At 38.4% G+C, this 19,587-nt stretch overlaps 1 protein-coding gene across 1 annotated transcript; it reads right to left on the minus strand.

The window, feature by feature from the left end:
• Nucleotides 1–17,617: 17,617 nt before the first annotated feature.
• LOC129884317 (uncharacterized) lies at nucleotides 17,618–19,300 on the minus strand. Its single transcript, XM_055958635.1, has 3 exons — nucleotides 18,891–19,300; nucleotides 18,021–18,401; nucleotides 17,618–17,909 (listed from the first exon to the last, which is right to left on the minus strand). The coding sequence occupies exons 1-3, from the start codon at nucleotides 19,298–19,300 to the stop codon at nucleotides 17,618–17,620; spliced, it is 1,083 nt and encodes a 360-aa protein (XP_055814610.1).
• Nucleotides 19,301–19,587: the final 287 nt, after the last annotated feature.

Raw genomic sequence — 19,587 nt, forward strand, 5'->3', positions numbered from 1 at the left:
AATTTCTTAGGATTATTTTTGTATCATGCACGATTTGGATTTGAGAATTAAGCTTGAACTAATTTTGGGCTTTAATTCTTGAATTCTCGGTTTTTGTTATTGACGTTTACGTTTGAATTTTATTTGAAGATTTTGGATTTTTATATTCATTACTGTAAGTGCATGATTTATTTTAAACCAAATATTATTAATTATGATCACATAGTTATGAGTAGCTAATTCCACAACTATGGTTGTGGGAACCATGAATAATTAACGACGTAGATTTAACAAAAGGTAAATTATTGAATAGTGTGCATGCATGTATTGTTTTTCCCTTCACTTTGATTGATTTTTAACGAGGGCCGACGTTAGAACTCACCTTATTCTTACTTGTCGGATCAAGAAGGTAAAGAATGAGAAAAGGGATTTAACAACACAATTTGGGGTTAATCATCCTTATCTAATTAGCTTGAACAGATCAAAGGATAGCTAAATTTGGGATCATTGATAAGAGTTAGTAAGTATACACTCGTAGAAGGATCAAGTTGTGTGATGCAATTCACTTATTTATTGGATCAAGGATTTAGGTAAACTTAACTTATCAATTCTGTGTGTAACACACTAGAAAGAAATTACTAATAAAAAAAATGTCTACATAGTTAAGCATTTTTGGAAAACATGTACACCCTAGTTTCGTCTAATATTGAATAAAAACCATATTAAATTATTACCTTGTTACTTGAATGCCTATTATTTGATTATTTAACTTCTTTTACTGAAAACCCCCTCTCTTTATGGAAATAATCTGATTACCAAAACAAATAATAAACGATTAACCTAAGTCTAAACCATATTCCTTGTGGGATGGACCCTAACCTCTATTAGGTTCTTTATTTGATCAACGATCATTTTATACTTATTTAGAGAAGTTTAATTTGGGTGTATCAGTATTCATTTGCCACAAATATTTTCAGTAACAATGAAATAGGTCGTTACATCTTTTGAAATAGATATAATGACATGAGAATATTGGAAATGTACACATGTTACACATAATGTCATTTCTTTTTATTCTCTTATGTTACATTCATGATTTTGTGATTGTTTTATTAGCTAACAATTATTATTCTCATTAATAGTTCATTATTTTCCTTTTATATATCTGTAATCTCGAACTTTTGACTAAGACTTGAACCATTTTACGTAGGTAACTTGAATCGAACTAGATGAGATTGATTGTATCTATGTGTAAGTGTAAAGTCTTAAGTGTGAGAAGTGTGTTGGATGTGAATTAAAAACATAAGTAACCTCTAGCATAAAGTCGAGTTCAAAGCTTTTCCACCGATTAAGTTTTCGTATAAGCTCATATAAGGGTCAACTTCAAACACAATTATCTCCTAGAATATCAAGAGTTATGTGTCTCATTACTTATCTAATTAAATGTATTTGATTCTTGTTTTCAACACAATAAACCATTCACCAATTCGACTAAAAACGTTATGGGCATTTTATTGAAGGACAGTTAGATTGGTCGTGTCCGATGCTCAACATGTAGCGTGGGCGCGCAGTGCCAGGCCATTTTTTCCAGTGTCCATGATTTTAAGTTACTCTATTTATTTAGTTTAGTTGGGGGTTAACTAAGGCATTCAACTTGGATGACTTAAGGCTTATTTCTTTTCTCAAATCTCTTTTTTCCTCCACCTCCAACACCAAAGTATATTTCTCTCATGTATTTCAAATATTTCAAAATATTTTTAATCTCTAATCATGAATTTTTAAAAAGGTTTTAATATCTGATCCTCCTGATTACTAATGACGGATGGAGGTTGATGGTAGAACATGTTCGGTGCCTCGCCCTTGTCTCCCTATCCAAAAAAAACTCATTTCTAGAGTTTAAAACTTGATTTGGCAAAAAAATACTCACTTCTAGATTTTAAAACTTGATTTGGAGCAAGACTCACCATCTATCAAAGAGATTATACCTCCTTTCACATCAAGGTAATCATACTCTCGAGATTTCTAAGTGATTTTAACATATGATTATCTTTCTAAGAAAAAATCTCCCATCAAAAACTAGGGTTCTAAGGGAACTCATCTCAGAGTTCAAAAAGGAACTAATAGGATTTCTCTTCAATATTAGAGTTTCAATCGCAGCGATTCAATGTATGTAAGACTATCATAGTGAGGAACTCATATCTTCTTCACACCCTACATCTACAGTTAAAGCTAAGCTTTTTACCCCAAAGTCTATGATCTCAAATTTTCTCTAATTCGAACTTCTTACTATTGAATTCTATTACTAAGACTATTATATTTCATATTCAATCATGATTTTGAGTGATAGTTCATACTTATTCTACCACATTGACCATTTTTAGCTAAAGTTATTTGAAAATCTTGTCACAACATTCAGATGAATTATTTTCATGTGTAAAATTTCAAGTTTTAAAAGCAGTATTTTAAGAAAGCATATTTAACTTCAAGTGAATTATTTTAAAAAGAAAAAAAGTTATATTTTAGAAAAGCAAAGTCCGTTTCAAAGCATGTTCAGTTTAGTTATAAAGAACTACTTTGAGCAAGGACTCAAAGAAAGAGATTTTTAATTGTTCCTTGGAGTTGGACATATTTTCTCCTAAAGTGGACATATCTAAAGTTATTAAACGTGATTGCATTGGTTTGGGAGTAGTATTAAGCATTGCGACGGATAAGAATTTAGATAATCCAAATTCAAAAATTGCATCACTAGCATAGGATAGGATCATATATGTAATGACCCTCCATGTCATTTTTTAGATAATGCATTCATTTCATCGTTTAGAGTGTTCCTATAGAGACCATAATTCATTTATGATTTGATGGCACTGACTTTTCATTGCCAGGTTGTTTATTTGGGTTTTAGGTCCATTTCCTGCTTTAGGAGCTTTTGGAACTTGAAAAGTTGATTTCGATCATAACATTAGTAAATGAGCTTAGAACGGGATTCAGACAGTTTCAATAGCTCAGATATGGCCAAATTAGGCTGGTAGCATGGTCAGCATGAGTATCAATGCTTTTGGTGAGAGCTTGGACCATTTGGCGTTTTACCTTTTGAAATTTGCCCTAAGTTTGACTTCCGTCAATATTCTTGGAAAACACACTTCGATGAAGATTTTGTCAGCGTGGTTAGTTCTGAAATATTGAGTTTAGTCTAGAATGACCTTTCATTCACTTTTTGAGGCTTTCGATCTAATTCTGGAGCTCATTGTGGAAATTTGCTAAATATGACACTTAAGTGTAGGACCCACTTTTTGTCAAAATAAAATCCTATGGAAATTTCACTGCGCCATTGAGTTTAAAACATCGAATTTGGTGGGGATAGCATATCGTATTTGTGCGCATGGGGTTCTGAATAAATTCCAAGCACCCCATCAGAGACTTGATCATTCCCAAAACTAGATATTGCAGCTGGTGCTTGTGCAGGCCATGTTTGGCCTTCACATTCGCAAGCCATCATTGTCGTGTTTGCGAAGCACTAGGTTGCCAGGCCTTTACATTCGCAAATCAGTGGTCACGATCGCGAACCTCTAGTCTTTTGGATTTCGCGATCACAGGCAACATGTCGCATTCGTGATGTTTTTTTGCTGAGCCTTCATGAACGTGGGCCACTTTGGCTGCATTTACTATGAACAATTCTCTGGTCTGTTTAATTAAGACCAGAGATGCTATCAGCACTTTGTCCCAATTTCAAAAATGGTTATCTCTCTCATTTTAGCTCAGTTTTAGTCGGTTCAAAGCTTGGGTGTTTTGAATCTTCATTTATAAGTATAGGAGTGTTTGGGAGTTAGAAGGAAGGCTTTGTTTGAAGTGAAATCATGTTTATAGCTGTTGTCCTAGCTCTTTATGGTGATTAATTTGGGAAATTATTGCATGTGCTTATTTAGGTTATTTCGAGCCCCGAATTATGTTCTATCTTGGAACACAAGTTCGAAGAGGCATTTAGGACCTTTTCACGGAGTCAATTCTAAAATTACTAGAGTGGGTCCCATATTCCCCTTTTGTACTCTGAAATTGGTCTGTCTCTGATTTTGATAATTTTAGTGTTAAAATGACCGTAATAATGTTGTGATTCTATTTTTGATAGTGTGGCAGCATTCCAAGGTCATACGAAATGGAAAATCTTCGGTTAGGTGATTTGGAGCATGTGAGATTGGCCTATAGGTAGGCTACGACTTTTCTCTCCTTAGAATGAGCATGACTAAGCATTTTTACGTTGACTTATGTGGATTTAGGGGTGTTTGGTGGTTGATCATGTTAAATTCCTAGAATCCATGCCTTTGGTTATATTTAGGGTATTTCGGGCGGTTGAATCATGTTTATCATATTTTTTGATCATTCATACCTTGTGGTGTGCCTTTGTATGTCTTATTATTGTTGTTGGAAGCATGTTTGGCCTTAGTCTAGGCTTAGACTAGTGATTGCCATAGACTTGTGTACTTGTAGAGCTGGTAGGCCTTGAAATCTCTCCGACGTCACCTCAGACGACTTAGCTCCCTATAGACTAATTTAGTAAACTTGAGTATGATAGTCTAGGCCTTAGCTAGGCAGTAACATCACTTTTGGAACCTCTTATCCATAATTGCCTGATTTTGTCAGCTCTGGATTACTCGACTTTTTTTTTGAAAGCTACTCGTCGATTCTGGTTAGATATGGTTCGGGCTGGAGTGATTTGTTGATGACACTAGGATTGGGGGGTACTCCTCGTGATGATCGGTTGGCTGTTGATTCTATTTCTAGCTGATTCGCCTCTACTCATCATTTAAGTCCCCAAGTCACTCCACCAGGCATGGTTCAAGTCCTTGCCTTGGTGTTATAGCCCTGGTTCAAGTCCTGTCTATCTTCAATCGTGGTTCAAGTCCACTGCCATTTGCAGTCGTGGTTCAAGTCCATTGCTCCTTACAGATTGGTTAAAGTCTATAGCTACTTTAACCTTGGTTAAAGTCCTAGGTCATATTTATATGCGATTCAAGTCCACGATTATCCTTATCCTTGGTTCAAGACCTCGATTACTCCAAATATCGGTTCAAGTCCTTGATTTTTCCTCTTTATGCAAGACCCCGAAAAAGTGGAAGGTCCTAAACCAAAAAACAAAGGATGAAAACTCAGAAAGTTCCAAAAACTGGCACTAGGAGCTGATCACAGAAGCCATCAGGGGCCGTGGTAAGCACTACGAATCGTGGTGAGCATCCATATAGAGATTCAGAGACTCATATTTGTAGGGAAGGGACAACGACGGAGGACCACGGACCTTGGTGAGAACCACGAGCCGTGAATCCTTCTGTGGTGACCCCTCCCCAAGACCCTCAGGAAATTTCCAAGGGCAAAGTCCATGGATCATGAAACCCTCCACGGAATGTGGTGTGTCCCCATGGTGGTCACTCTGCAGGCCTCCTACAGGACCTGCACCACGGCCACCTTTCACGGCCCGTCGTGCACTTCACAGTCCGTTAAGAAGTTCTGTGATGAAACTTTAGAGACTTACCTTGCAGGATTTTCCAAAATATTTTCCAAGTCCCTTACCACGAGACCCCACTATGGGCCGTGGTGAGCACCACAAACCGTGAAGGGTCCCCTTGAAGCCTGTTCCGGCTAGATTTTAATAATGACATTTTAGTCTTTTCCTGCGTTTTAAATCAAAGTGGAGTCATTTTGAGGGCACAATTCTTCCATCTAAAGACCCTAAACCCTTTAAAGACCTCATTCTTCACACTTAAACTTAAGACACTCAAATCCACTCCTCTCAAACTCTCCCAAGAATTTCAAGGCAAGATTAGAGTTTCATCTCAAGGCCTCTCCAAGTCTCCATTCCTTCTCAAGTCTTTATTAGGGATTTGTTTCCTCCAAGGTATGTGGATTTCATCCATGGGTTCTTCCACCCATGGAGCCCGAATGTTTTCCTCAACTTGATATTTCAAATTCTAAATGATGAATTCTTATGGGCTTTTACATGATGACTCTAAATGCATAGATTATGATATATGGTCAGCATAGCTCTTTTGACCACTCTAAGCCTCTCGTAGCCTATGTTGAATCACACAAACTTGGATTAAAGCATCCTACAGCTAGTTAGTACCATGCGGCCTAAGCTCCAAAGCCTCAAACCAACCAACAAGAGATCGACAATGCCTCAAATTGGTCCATCTAAATGCTTGAATGGTAGTTGTTGTTATAAGAAAACTCCGCCAAGGCTAGAAACTTATCCCACTAACCTCCAAAATCTAATACATAGGCTCAAAGCATATCCTCTAAAACCTGATTAGTCTTTTCTGACTACTCATCAGTCTGCTGGTGAAATGTTGTACTAAGATTAACTAGAATGCCCAACTCCTCCTGAAAAGCCCTCTAGAAGCTAAAAGTGAACTAAGAGCCTCTAGCAGAGATAATAGACACATATACCTCGTAAAGAAAAACCACCTCACAAACATAGATACGGGCTAACCTCTCGGCAGTGAAGAAAGACCGAACGGGCAAGAAATGAGATGATTTGGTCAAAGGATCCACAATGACCCAAATGCTAGCAACACCTTAAGAAGTTCACGACAACCCCACAATGAAGTCTATAGTAATCCATTCCCACTTCTACTCAAGAATAGGTAATCTCTAAAACTCATTACCAGGGCTCAAATGCTCGGCATTCACCTACTGGCAACACATGTAACGAGCTACATAGCCTGCTATATCTTTCTTCATACTGCTCCACCAGTAATATTGCCTTAAATCTCTATACATTCTAGTTATGCTCGGGTGAATAAAACACCTAGAGTTGCGAGCCTCATGAAGTACCATCTAAATTAAATCTCCAAATCTAGGAATAGAGAAACAGAAACCAAATCTCAAAATACCCCCAAAATCTAAGGTCATTTTACATACATCGCCTGTTATAACTCGATCACGAATGGCCACCAAACCCACATCCTTAAACTGCCAACTATGAATCTGCTCTAATAGGGTGGAGCGAGCCTCAATATAAGCTAGAATATGACTAGTGTTGGAAATATTAAGTCGAACTAACCTATTGGCTAAGGATTGGATGTCTAAGGCCAAAGGTCTCTCCAAAACTGAAAGGAAGGATAGATTCCTAGTACTCACCGTCTTCTGGATTAAGGCATCCGCCACCACATTTGCCTTGCCCAGGTGGTATAGAATAAAGACGTCATAGTCCTTCAGAAACTCAATCAACCTACGCCGCCTTAAGTTGAGTCTTTCTGGCTCAAAAATACTGAAGACTCTAGTGATCTGTGAAGATTTCATACTAAACCCCATACAAGTAGTGCCTTTAAATTTTAAGCACAAAAACTACCAAAACAAAAGTGGGCTAGTTATGCTCATGCACCTTAAGTTGCCTCGATGCATATGCTATAACACAACCTTACTGCATCAAAACACAATCTAAAACCACTTCTAGATACATCATAATACACTATAAACTCCTCACCCTCAACTGGAAGAGTCATGATAGGAGAGGTAGTAAGAAATTCCTTTTAAGCTTCAGAAAGTTTGCCTCACACTCATCAGACCACTCAAAAGGAACATCCAATCTAGTTAGCCTAGACAATCATTCTGTTATAAAAGAGAATCCCTCGACAAACCAGTTGTAGTAGCCTGTCCACCTAATAAAACTCTGAATCTCCATCACTGAGGTGGGCCTAGCCCAATCACGAATAGCCTCAATATTCATTGGGTCAACCATATTCTTGTCCTTAGATATCACGTGCCCCAAGAATGCTACAGACTCAAGCGAATAGTTGCACTTTGAGAACTTGGCATAAAGTCGTAAATCTCTCAAAGTTTAGAGCACAATCCTCAAATTTGGTCATGTTTCTTTCTACTCTGTGAGTACATAAGAATGTCATTAGTAAACACGATGATGAGGGAGTCTATATAATTCTGAACACATGCATCATCAAGTCCATGAACATTGCTGGGGCCATTGGTCAACCCAAAAACATCACTAGGGATGCATAATGGTTGTAACGAGTCCTAAAGGTTGTCATAGGGATGTTCTCCACCCTAATCCTCAGCTGACGGTAGCCAGACCTCAAGTCAATATTAGAAAACACCATGATACCTTGAAGATGATCAAATAAGTAATCAATATGAGACATAGGTATAAGACCCCATAAGTCAAAAAGTCAGAACGAAGGAGAAACTTTGGAGAATGGGCTAGATTCGAGTTCTACAACTCAACCTATGAGTCGTAGAAGCTCCTATGAGTCGAAGAAGTGACTTGTAGGACTTATGTTGAGTCTAGAAATTTGATCAAGTGAAGAAACGAGTCCATGATCAAGGTTATAACTCGTAGATGATAAGATGAGTTGTAGAAATAACTCGTCAAGAAACTTCAGAGACCTAGACTTGCAGGTTATCTAGACCCTACATAACGAGTCAAGTTTACAACTCGTAATCAGGTCGATGACTCATAAGAATGAGTCGTAAAGAAACTTTATAGGGTCAGTTCTCAAGATCTTTCTCAAACCCTGTAGGAAAGGTCCTTTCTATGAGTCGTAGAAGGGTCTATGAGTTGTAGAAGGGTCTACGACTCGTAAGGACCATTTATAGGGTCAGTTCGGCAGGACTTTAAGAAGGGCATTTTAGTCCTTTCCTGTGTTTTATCAGTGAAGTATGGTTGTTTTGGAACTAAAATCTACCCTATCTAAGAACCCTAAGCCTTCCCAAGTCTCTCATTTCTCTCATTAACTCCCCTATACAAAACCATTTCCTCTCAAGATTCCTCTCAATGTCTCCTTCATTTCCCAAGCAAAGTTCTAGGGTTTCCTCAAGAAAGATTAAGTCTACTCTTCCATTTCAAGGTTGAATTCATCAAGGTATGTGGTATTTATTCATGGGTTCTTCTACCCATGGAGCCCAAGTATTTTCTAACTTAGTAGCTCAATTTTAAATGGTGAATTTTATGGGTTTTCATGTTATGATTTCAAATGTATAGATTATTGAGTATTTCAAGTTTATTCACCTATCTTAGCTTATATTGGCTCTTAATTGCATAAAATTATTGATGTATCAAAGGTCTTTATCTGAAGGCATGAAAGGGTTTTAAAGTGAATTGGTGGGTCATCTTAAATAAGTTTTAATTGGTGCATTCCATTATGCTCATGCATGCTAGTATTGATGTTAACGATTTGAAAGTTGAATTGAGTAGGACCCACCTAGTTTTACTATGTTCGCAATGAAGTTTGACTTGAAAGCTTTTGACTCTAAATGAATGTTTATGAAAGAAATGTCTATGATCAAAAGGAGTCTTATGAAATAAAAGAATGATGGAATGATGTGAATGATGGATTATTATGCAATAAGGACAATTCTTGCATATTTGAATCACCAAAGATTTTAAGGAGCTATTCTACCGCATGATGATTTAAAGTCTCAAATATATATATTATAATATAATATTTTGGGGGATTTGACTTAGCACTGAAAGAGGCATTGAGGCGGGATTCGATAAGAGAATCCTAGTAGCAACCCCTTGTCTCATTAACTATGTGCCAACATAGGAACCCTTGTAGGCTTTTAGGCTAGTGGATCCATGTATGGCTATCTAAAGCTAAAGTTAAAGAAATCGGTGAAGATTAATGGAGTTCTACCTGGCAAGTAGTCTCCCATGCCAAAAATAGGGGTTTATGTTGAATTCTATGTCATAGCTTACATGGTCTTAATGTCAGTTATAGTCATCTTCCTACAAATAAAAGTTTCAAAGGCTAATTTATTGATTTCTCATGTATGCATCTACTAATGTACTCTACCTTATAATGCTTGAATTTTTTTCATTGTATATTTCAGGCCTACATACTTAGTATATTTAAAGTACTAACACATACTCTTCTGTCTATATGATATCACTATGTAGGGACCGATGTTCCTCCTCATTTCCCTCCACGTGGCTAGTAGAGATCGTTGAAGGCTACTTTTGGGTGAGTTCCCATGTTTTGGGAAAAATATTCCTTTATCTTTCTTGCTTATTAAATATCGAGACATTAGATACTTATTTTGGAATTTTGTTCTATATTGAATTGAGGGTGAGCTACGGACATGTCTTAGCCCCCACCAAGTCTTTTAGTAGAGGTATGTTTGGATATAAATGTATGATGATCTAAGGTTAGTAATAACTCATATTCAATGATGTTCTCCCTTAGTCCCATTTTCCCTTTTTTCTTCCTCTTATTATTTATCGTCATTACTTATGAAGGCTAAATGAATGTTAAGAGGCTTGATTGAGGTACCTTCGGATTCTTCATTTGTCGTGTCATGTCTAGGACCTAGGCTTGAATCATGACAATAGGGTACTTATTCTTTACCGTTACTATGTTCAACTGTCTATAATCAATACACATATACATAGACCCATCCTTCTTCTTCACAAATAGAACAAAATCACCCCAAGGCAAGACAGTCGTCTAATGAAGCCCTTTATAAAAGATCCTGAAATTGAATATTGAGCTTCTTAAGCTCAGTTGGTGCCATACAGTAGGGTGGAATAGAAATAGGATGAGTGTCCAGCTCAAGATCAATAGCAAAGACAATATCACGCAAAAGAGGAAGGTTAGTAGGAAAAGCATATGCGAACTCACACACAATAAGAACATGATCCATTGTGGGGCCCTTCCTACTCATATCAGGAACAAAAGACAAATAGGTTAAACACCTATTAGATACAAACCTCTGAGCCTGAACATAGGAAATGATCCAGTCAGTGTGCGACTGCTAGAATCCTGCCACACAATCGGGGGAATTTTAGGCATTACTAAGGTAATGGTCTTAGCAAGAAATCGGCCAACCTCATTGTAATCAAAACAACTACGATCACCCTATGACCTAAAAGGAAGGCTATCTGATCCACCTGGCCACTATGGCTCAAAGTTTAAAGTGAGGGCTGAACTAGTCAGCTAGAATTCTCCTAGGCTAATAAGCATGCTCCTTAAAAGCCCTTATTACAGGACTGAGACCCATTGTAGCTGCCTTGAAAATGATCCCTCTTATTTCTGCCTCTACGAGCCTCATAATAAAGCGCATCCATAGCCTAACCATGGTCAACTATATAAAGAAAGGACCTACCCATTGATGCTAAGGAATCTGTGGCAATTCAGAGTGGAAGTCTCAAGCCTTAGACAAAACATCAAACTCTTTTCTTCTCTATGGGCAGAATCATAGTAGCATGCCTAACGAGCTTGTGAAAATCGGTCTCATACTCTGAAAATGACATGGATCCCTACTCCAACCTACAGAACTGATTCCTTAATCCATCTGTAATGGTATATGGGATGAACTTGGCAAAAATGGCCTCTGATAACTGTGTCTAAGTCTGGAGAGGTGACCTGGTCAACACTTTATCTGCGAACGCTACCAATAGTTGGATGGTCTGTCTAGTGGATAAGATGTGTATTCTTCTCTTTAGACTTAACTAGACCCAACATATACAACCTCTCACGGTAGCTGGTCAAGAACTGTAATACCCCAAATTTTTTTAAGCTAAGATCCTACCATTTTTTATATGCATGTAGGATTGTACCGGGTTATTCTTAATTATGCATAGGTGTTAAGGTCAATTATTTAGTGTGAAAAGATATTTGGAGATGAATTAAGTTCATGAGAGTCCTCTATCACAATGTTGAGTTGAAAGCTTCCTCACCTATTGAGTTTTGATATAAGATTTTACTTGGATCGACTTCAAATAATCATATATCTTAGAATATGAAGCGTTAGGTGGAACATAACCTATCAAATCAAAGGCATGCAAGTCTGTTTCCCAAGCCGTCATGTTTTTATCAATTAAAGTTCGGAGTAAAAATTTATGATCATTTTACTAATGTTATACAGTGTACTGACATTTTGCTCAACAAGAAAACACTAGAAAAGCTCATTTTTGTCCTTATACCCCTAGAAAACCTCAAACGGATGACTTAACTCCTAAAAGGCCCTTATCAATAAGATTTACATCTCTTAATCCCCCCTTATTCTCTCTCAAACCTCATTGCAAAACTCTAAAGAAAAATCAAAGTGTAACACTTCTAAGCAAGGTTCTTTCAAATCTTTTTCAAGATTCTTCTTTAAGGTAAGTCCTTCTCCAAGGATTTCAATATTTCCAACTAAAATTCCTTCATATAATCATGAATAATTAATAAAAATCTTAACCCTTGGCCATAGGATTTTCAAAAAACGAATCCAAGAATTTTAAGAAAGGGTTTCTTCATCGTTCTTCATCAAGTTAGGGTTCTTTTTTAATATTTGTGGAGCGTTTAAGGTAAGTAAGGCTATCATAGTGAGGGATTAAGTTCTTCCTCATGTCCTATATCTATGATTTCAATTAGTAAGATCAAACTAGGGTTTTTATCCCATGATTCATTATTTTCAAATTCTCTCTACTTCCAATTGTTGATTTTTGATTTCATTATCAAAATTATGGTACTTCACATCATTAATGATCTTTGATTTATGGTTCATGTTTATTATACTACATGAACCTCTTTCTAACCAAATTTATTTTAAAAACCTTTTCGTAGTATTATAAGCATTATTTTCACGAATAAAGTATGTTCAAGATCTTAAAGAAGTCTTTCAAGAAAGAGTTCAACAAAGTATATTTAGTTTCAAGTGCATTATTTTTGAAGAGTTTCAAGAAAGTATATTTTGTTTTAAGTGCATTATTTTAAAGAGTTTCAGGAAAATATATTTTACTTCAAGTGCATTATTTCAAGAAAGAGTTCAAGAAAGTATATTTACATGAAATTTCTTTCTACCTATTTTAAAGATTATGTTTTAAAGAAAATGAAGTCACTTGAAAGATTTTTTACAAAAAATTATAGCTTTTCATTATAGATAGATATAATTTTTAAGAACATACTAAAAAGACTAATTTTATTATATTCAGGGCTAGAAGCCAAATATATCAATATTGTTATAACTAGTCTATTAAGTATATGATCCATTATTTGTATGAAAATTTGATATGTCATTAATGCTTTAGAGGTATGACATTCAGATATGTCATCAATATTTTTGTAGTATGACTTTTCAATTTGTCATCATGATCAGATCTCAATATGTTTTAGATAGTTGTGAGCTTAGTACAATTTTTACAAATTTGAGCAAAGACTCACATTATGTTTTCAGTTACAGTTTTCATGATATATTATGAGCACATATAAACTATTTTGGGAGGATTATTTAGCACCGAGAGGACACAGGTTTAAATAATTCAAGTCCTAGAACTACGTTGCCACCGTAGGATAAAGGTCTTCCACTAGTTGATGTTGACACCTTTACCCCTTTGAGGCTCAGTTAGTGGATCCATATTAGACAAACATGTTCTATACCCTGACAAGATATAGAGAAGTCCTTCCAACTGGGTCAGTAGTTAGACTCCATGTTGCTCACATGGTTTATGTTGGTTGTAAGAAACTCTCCAAGAAAAATAAAGTTATATTATTTTAAGTATTTGCTATTATTACATATATTAAAATTTTAAGTTTTATTGTTAAAGCACACATACATGTTTTAGTATTCAGTTGACTTTGTTTCAATCTATATTCAGATTTACTCATTCAACTTAGTATGTACAATTTAGATAGTAGTTTCACTCACTTATTTTACATATAGTATATTCAATTTACTGATGCCATTCGATGTTGCATCATAAAATGATGCAGATTCAGGACCTCGCGACATCAAAAGCATCTTTAGGATCACTTTCATCCAACTTTGGTAAGACTTTCTTGCTTTCGAAGGACTCTAGTTTATCTAGTGTATTTGTTGTTCATATCTATTGTTAGTAGAATATGCAGGTAGCCTGAGGTCTTCTCTTGGTAACCTATCTTTAGTGTGTTAGAGGCTTTCACAGACGTGTCAGTTCAGTTATAGTTTTAGTTGTTTTACAAATATATACATATTATATAAATTTTATATTGTTTTTAACTATGAAGTTATTATTACAAATATATACACATTAGTTAGTATTCATATTATAGAATGCCAGACCAAGGGTTCACTCAAGCTAACAATGATTCTAAGTACCGATCACGTCTAGGGTGTAGACTTAGGTCGTGACAAAACTTTGTGTGCATCCTACCTATAGCCCTTGAAAATCTCGAAGGAGCTAATCTCAAAACTTGGCCCAACATCTTCTGCTCCTCCACTGATATGGTGGCCTCAATTATCGCTGGCCAAGTAGCCACAGGTCCTGGCAGTACCTCTACCCGAGGATCCATAACGACAGGCTGTGCTCTTGGTTCCACTAGGGCTTGGTGCATACCCCCTAATACTGCTAAAAGATAAGCGATGGTCATTTGTAGTCCCGACGCAATTGCAGGCTTAGGTGGCGATTGGATTGGCCTTGGCCCCACCCGTTATGGAGGAATAGGTGCTTGTTGGGGCTCAATAACTGGGTTAGGGGTCATATCTTTACTTGGATCTTGAACATGTATTGTTGCTCACACACGACCTCTAGCCCTGCCCTTAGTTGGGGCTCTATCAATGTACTAGTCTGGAAGCATCGTCCTTGGCTACGACAACTCTCATATTAGGCACCTATGGAAGAGATTCCATAAATGGATGATAGCTTAGAGCGTGGAAGGACAAAGTGGAGAGTTTCAATATGAGGAGATGGTGGAAATGATTAATCATTTGTGGCTAAATTTTAAATAGTTTAAATAAGCTACTTTTGGGCTATTTATATAAAAGGATACTCTTGTAAGAGATATCCTATAAATAAATGCCTTACCCATTTTTCTTTCTAAGGTTGATTTTTAATGTTAATGAAGAAACTCTTTGACGTGTATAGTTCAAGGGTAGATTTTTCTTTAGTTTAGTCTAGTTTAGTGTAGCTAAATCTAGACTAGTGATGGGTTGATTTTCATTGTTGATTTAGAACTCGTTAACCTTGATTCGCTTGAGATTGCTCATTTGTGGATTCAATTGAGTTGTTTCTTTTTGAAGTCAAGTTTCTCTTCTTCCTTGGTTTAATTGTGGATTCAATTGAACCCTTCTTGCTTCACTTCTCATCCCCTATTTCTCATCTATCTTATTTTTGTGTTATTTGAATTTCGCATTTGATTTTGATTGGATTCATCCCTAATTGAAATCTTATTAGACATAGGTACCTAATACTTATTATTGGTGGGAAATGACATGTATCCCATGAAATTAGTCAAGGACCCAAATACCATGATCACAAAAAAAGGAAATATTTAAGAGATTTTTTTTACGCCCACTTCCCCCCGCATGTCACCTCCAAAAAAAACATTTTTACCACTCGAAAAGAGAAATCAAGATGGAGAAAAATAATCTATACTATATTAAAATCACAGAGGTCTTAATAATGTATTGTTGATTGAATTTTTTTGCTCTTCATTAAAAGACTCCACTTTAAACAAAATCGTCTTTTCACCCTTTTTCTCCAATTATTATACTTTTATTTTAATTATATTGAGTATTGCATAGAATATAAATCCTAAATTAATTATAATAAGTGCTAACGTGATAAGGTTTAGGACATTAATTAATATACTTTGGGTAGGCTACTGCTAACTTGTAAAATCTATACTATATTAAATTATTATTTAATTTAGCTTTATAATATTGATTATATCTTGAAAAATTAAGAAGTCCCAATATATATATATGGTTAAAGGAAAATATATGAAGAAATAATGTTAGTATATTTTCGTTTTCCTAATGTACATTAAAAAAAGTTGTAAAATATATGGCAAGGAAAAAAATGTAAACATTAAAGCATGTTTTTTTTAAAATCTTTATTAGTTTTTTATTGATTGACGTGATTTACAGACTAGTGTCACGGACTTAGACTTTCACTAAGACTTTCGTGCTGCACTTGACAACTTACTGACGAATCTTTCACGATTTTGTAAGCTCAAGTAAGCCTTTAAGACTAGATCGCTAAGGGAATGCTAGATTGCAAGAAAGACAAGAGAACTTTTATGAAGAAGGCTTTTGTATTGCTTTGGAAGAATGCTTGATTGCTTGATGGTTTTCTACAAATGAATGCCCCCTCTATTTATACTACTTCTAAGGGGCTCAAGTGTAAATAGAAATTGCTATACAAGTCCCTCCATATTTACAAAGAAGTCCCTCTCTAGAATTCTCTACACACTCTAGAGAATTCCAAGTCTTTCAAGACTTCTCTACAAGCTTCTATAAGGATCTAGAATATTCCACTAACCTCTCCAAGACTCTAGATTCTTCTACCTTCTTCAAGATCAAGTGGCGGGCCATAACACTCTCCCCCACCTGATGTGGCAACAACCGCAGCGCACTGCTGCTGCAAGAACTCCCAGATTTTGTCTTTGAACTGCCACAGGTCTTCATATCTCTCCCAGGTGGCCTCCTCCGGAGATTGTCCCTTCCAATGGACTAGGAACATAGCAATGGCCTGTTGTCCCTGTTTTCGCTTGGCTTGGTAGTCCACAATGGCCTCGATGTCTCGATCATGGGAGGCGGTGATTGTGAGTGGCGCCCGACTTGATTCTCCTCAGCTAGGATCATCCTTGTCCTCATGGTACGGCTTGAGAACACTGGCATGAAAGACAGGATGAACCTTAAGATGCGGTGGTAGCTCCAACCTGTAAGAGATCTTGCCAATCTTGGCAACGATCCTGAACGGGCCCTCGTACTTTCGCACCAAGTTTTGATGCTTGCCTCGCAATGCCTTGAATTGCCTGGGGTTGAACTTCACCAAGACCATGTCTCCAACTTGGTAATCCGTGGAACGAAGCTTGCGGTCAGTAAACTTCTTCATCTTCTTCGCTGCCTTGTCCAAATAAGTCTTGGCAGTGTCGAGCTGGTCCTCAAAGCCCTTGGCCATGTGATAGGCCCCCAAACTCTTTCCCTCGAACGCGGTCGGTAGTGAATGTGGAGTTTGTGGCTGTTGGCCTGTGGCTAGCTCGAATGGTGTCCGCCCTATGGCCTCACTCTGTTGTAGGTTGTATGAGAATTGGGCTACGTCTAGTAGTCTCGCCCAATCCTTTTGATGGGAGCTCACAAAATGCCTCAAGTAGCACTCCAACAAGGCATTGACTCACTCCGTCTGGCCGTCTGTCTGTGGGTGGAAACTAGTGGAGAAATGTAATTTCGTGCCAAGAATTTCGAATAATTTTCTCCAAAAGTTCCTGGTGAAGCGTGGGTCTCTGTCGCTAATGATGTGTCTTGGCAATCCCCAATACTTCACCACATTCTTGAAAAATAGTCTGGTAGCCTCCTTAGCAGTGCAACCTGCCGTGGCGGGCATGAAGCTGGCATACTTGGAGAACCTGTCCACCACGACCATAATCGTCCCGTACTCGTTGGACTTTTGTAAGCATGTGATGAAGTCCATGGTCACGCTCTCCCATGGACGCTCTGCTACGGGCAGGGGCTCCAAGAGTCCTCCTGGTTGGTGCTGCTCTACTTTGTCTTGCTAGCACACAAGACAAGTCTGCATATAGCATTCAATATTGTCCCGCATGCGTGGCCAGTAGTAAATCGCCTCAATCAATGCCCTTGTGCGATGCTGCCCTGGATGTTCGGCCCATAATGTGTCATGACTTTCCTTCATGATTCGTTGCCTGATAGCTCCAAATTTCGGCACATTGATCTTTCACCCGGCGGTGAGCAGGAGTCCATCTTCAACCCAGAAGCGCCTTGTCTTGCCTTGAGCGGCTAACTCCATAAGCCTCTTTGCCTCTAGATTATACTGCAGACCATCCTTGATTGCATCCAGGATGTCACAATGTGCTGTGGTGATGGCCGCCAATTCGAACTTCCTGCTAAGGGCATCAGCCACAATATTGCCTTTGCCCAGCTTGTACTCCAGCTTGTAGTCAAATTCGGCCAAGAAGTCTTGCCATCTAGCTTGCTTCGGGTGGAGTTTCTTTTGTGACTGGAAGTAGCTAGTGGCCACGTTGTCGGTATTGACTAAGAACTTGGAGCCAAGTAAGAGGTGTCTCTACGTGCGTAGGCAATGAACGATGGTTGTCATCTCTTTCTCTTGCACGGTGTACTGCCATTCTGTCTCGTTCAGCTTACGGCTTTCGAAGGCGATAGGGTGTCTCTCTTGCATCAATACTCCCCCAATGGCATAGTCGGAGGCATCTGTATGCATTTCGAATGTCTTGGAGAAGTCAAGCAATGCTAGGACCGGCTCCTCTGTTACGGCAGCCTTGAGGTCTTCAAAGGACTCCTTGCACTCCTCGCTCCAAACCCACAACTTATTCTTCTTCAATAACTCAGTAAGTGAGGCGGCTCTGGCGGAGTAAGCGCTTATGAACCTGCGGTAATAGTTAGCAAGTCCAAGAAAAAATCTAAGTTCAGTTACCTTTGTGGGCGCCTCCCACTCTTTAATGGCCCGAACTTTTACCTCGTCCATTCGTAGCTCTCCCTGGCTGATACATGTCCCAAGAAGTACACTTCATGTTGGGCGAACTCGCACTTCTCCCACTGATGAAAAGCTCATTCTCGCGCAAGACTTGGAACACTTTCTTTAGATGTTCCACGTGCTCCTCCAAGGTGTCGCTATAGATGACTATGTCATCCAAGTAGACTACCACAAACTGATCTAGGTAGGGGTGGAAGATCTTGTTCATTAGTGTGTAAAAGGTGGCGGGTGCATTGGTTAAGCCGAAGGGCATTCCAACCACTCGTAAGCTCTGTACCTCATCACATATGTTGTCTTTGGTTCATCTCCCTCCGCTATGCATACTTGGTAGTAGCCCTTCCTTAGATCCACCTTGGTGAAGTACTTGGCTTGTCCAAGTCTATCAAACAAGTCGGCAATGAGCGGGATGGGGTACTTGTTCTTCACGGTCACCTTATTGAGCGCCCGATAGTCTATGCATAGGCGCAATGAGCCATCCTTCTTCTTTTGAAATAACACCGGCGCGCCATAAGGTGCCTTAGATGGATGGATATGTCCAGCCTCGAGGAGCTCCTCCAACTGCTTCCTCAGCTCCTCTAACTCGGGTGGAGCCATGTGGTATGGAGGGTATCCGGGCGGCCTCGCTCCTGGCTCCAGCTCGATCTTGTGGTCTACCTCGCACCTCAGAGGTAGGTGTCTTGGCAACTCTTCGGGCATCACGTCTCTGTTTTCTTCAAGCACCTTCTCTATGCAAGGTGGCAATGTCTCCTTAGCACCATTGCCTTCATCCAAGCTCGCAATGGTGGCTACGAAATTCGGCTCCCCCTTCTTTAGGACCTTCACAAGCTGCATGGCCGACAGGTGGGCTTGTCCTTCCTTATTCAGCACCTTGACTAGAGGTACCATGCAGGGTCCCTCTTGCTCCATCACCACAAGTTGTTGGAGGTAGGGATCGATCATTGTGTGGTACCGTTGGAAGAATTCCTACCCAAGTATAATATCAAAGATATCTAAGGGGGCGATAGTGAAGCTTGTCTTACCTTGCCACTTGCCCAACGTGATGTCCACTCCATGAGCGACTCCGCACACGGGAGTCAATGGGGCATTGACCGTCTTCAGGCAGGTGTTGCTTGGCCCATAACTTAGTTTAATGTATGCATAATAAATCATATAGATATCCTTTAAAACATTCATTTTGTGGGAAATTAACCATA

Source organism: Solanum dulcamara, chromosome 4 (assembly GCF_947179165.1).
Source record: "Solanum dulcamara chromosome 4, daSolDulc1.2, whole genome shotgun sequence".
In the NCBI taxonomy this organism is placed as follows: Eukaryota; Viridiplantae; Streptophyta; class Magnoliopsida; order Solanales; family Solanaceae; genus Solanum; species Solanum dulcamara.

Bases quoted from the DNA above. Each gene is read 5' to 3' on its own strand.
- LOC129884317 (XM_055958635.1), bottom strand. From the start codon at position 19,300: ATGGAGCAAGAGGGACCCTGCATGGTACCTCTAGTCAAGGTGCTGAAT. The intron at 18,402-18,890 runs GTTATTTCAAAA...GACATGTATCAG, and splicing joins GCACCTTATGGCGCGCCGGT to CCAGGGAGAGCTACGAATGG. The intron at 17,910-18,020 runs GTACACCGTGCA...CGTGGCCACTAG, and splicing joins CTGAACGAGACAGAATGGCA to CTACTTCCAGTCACAAAAGA.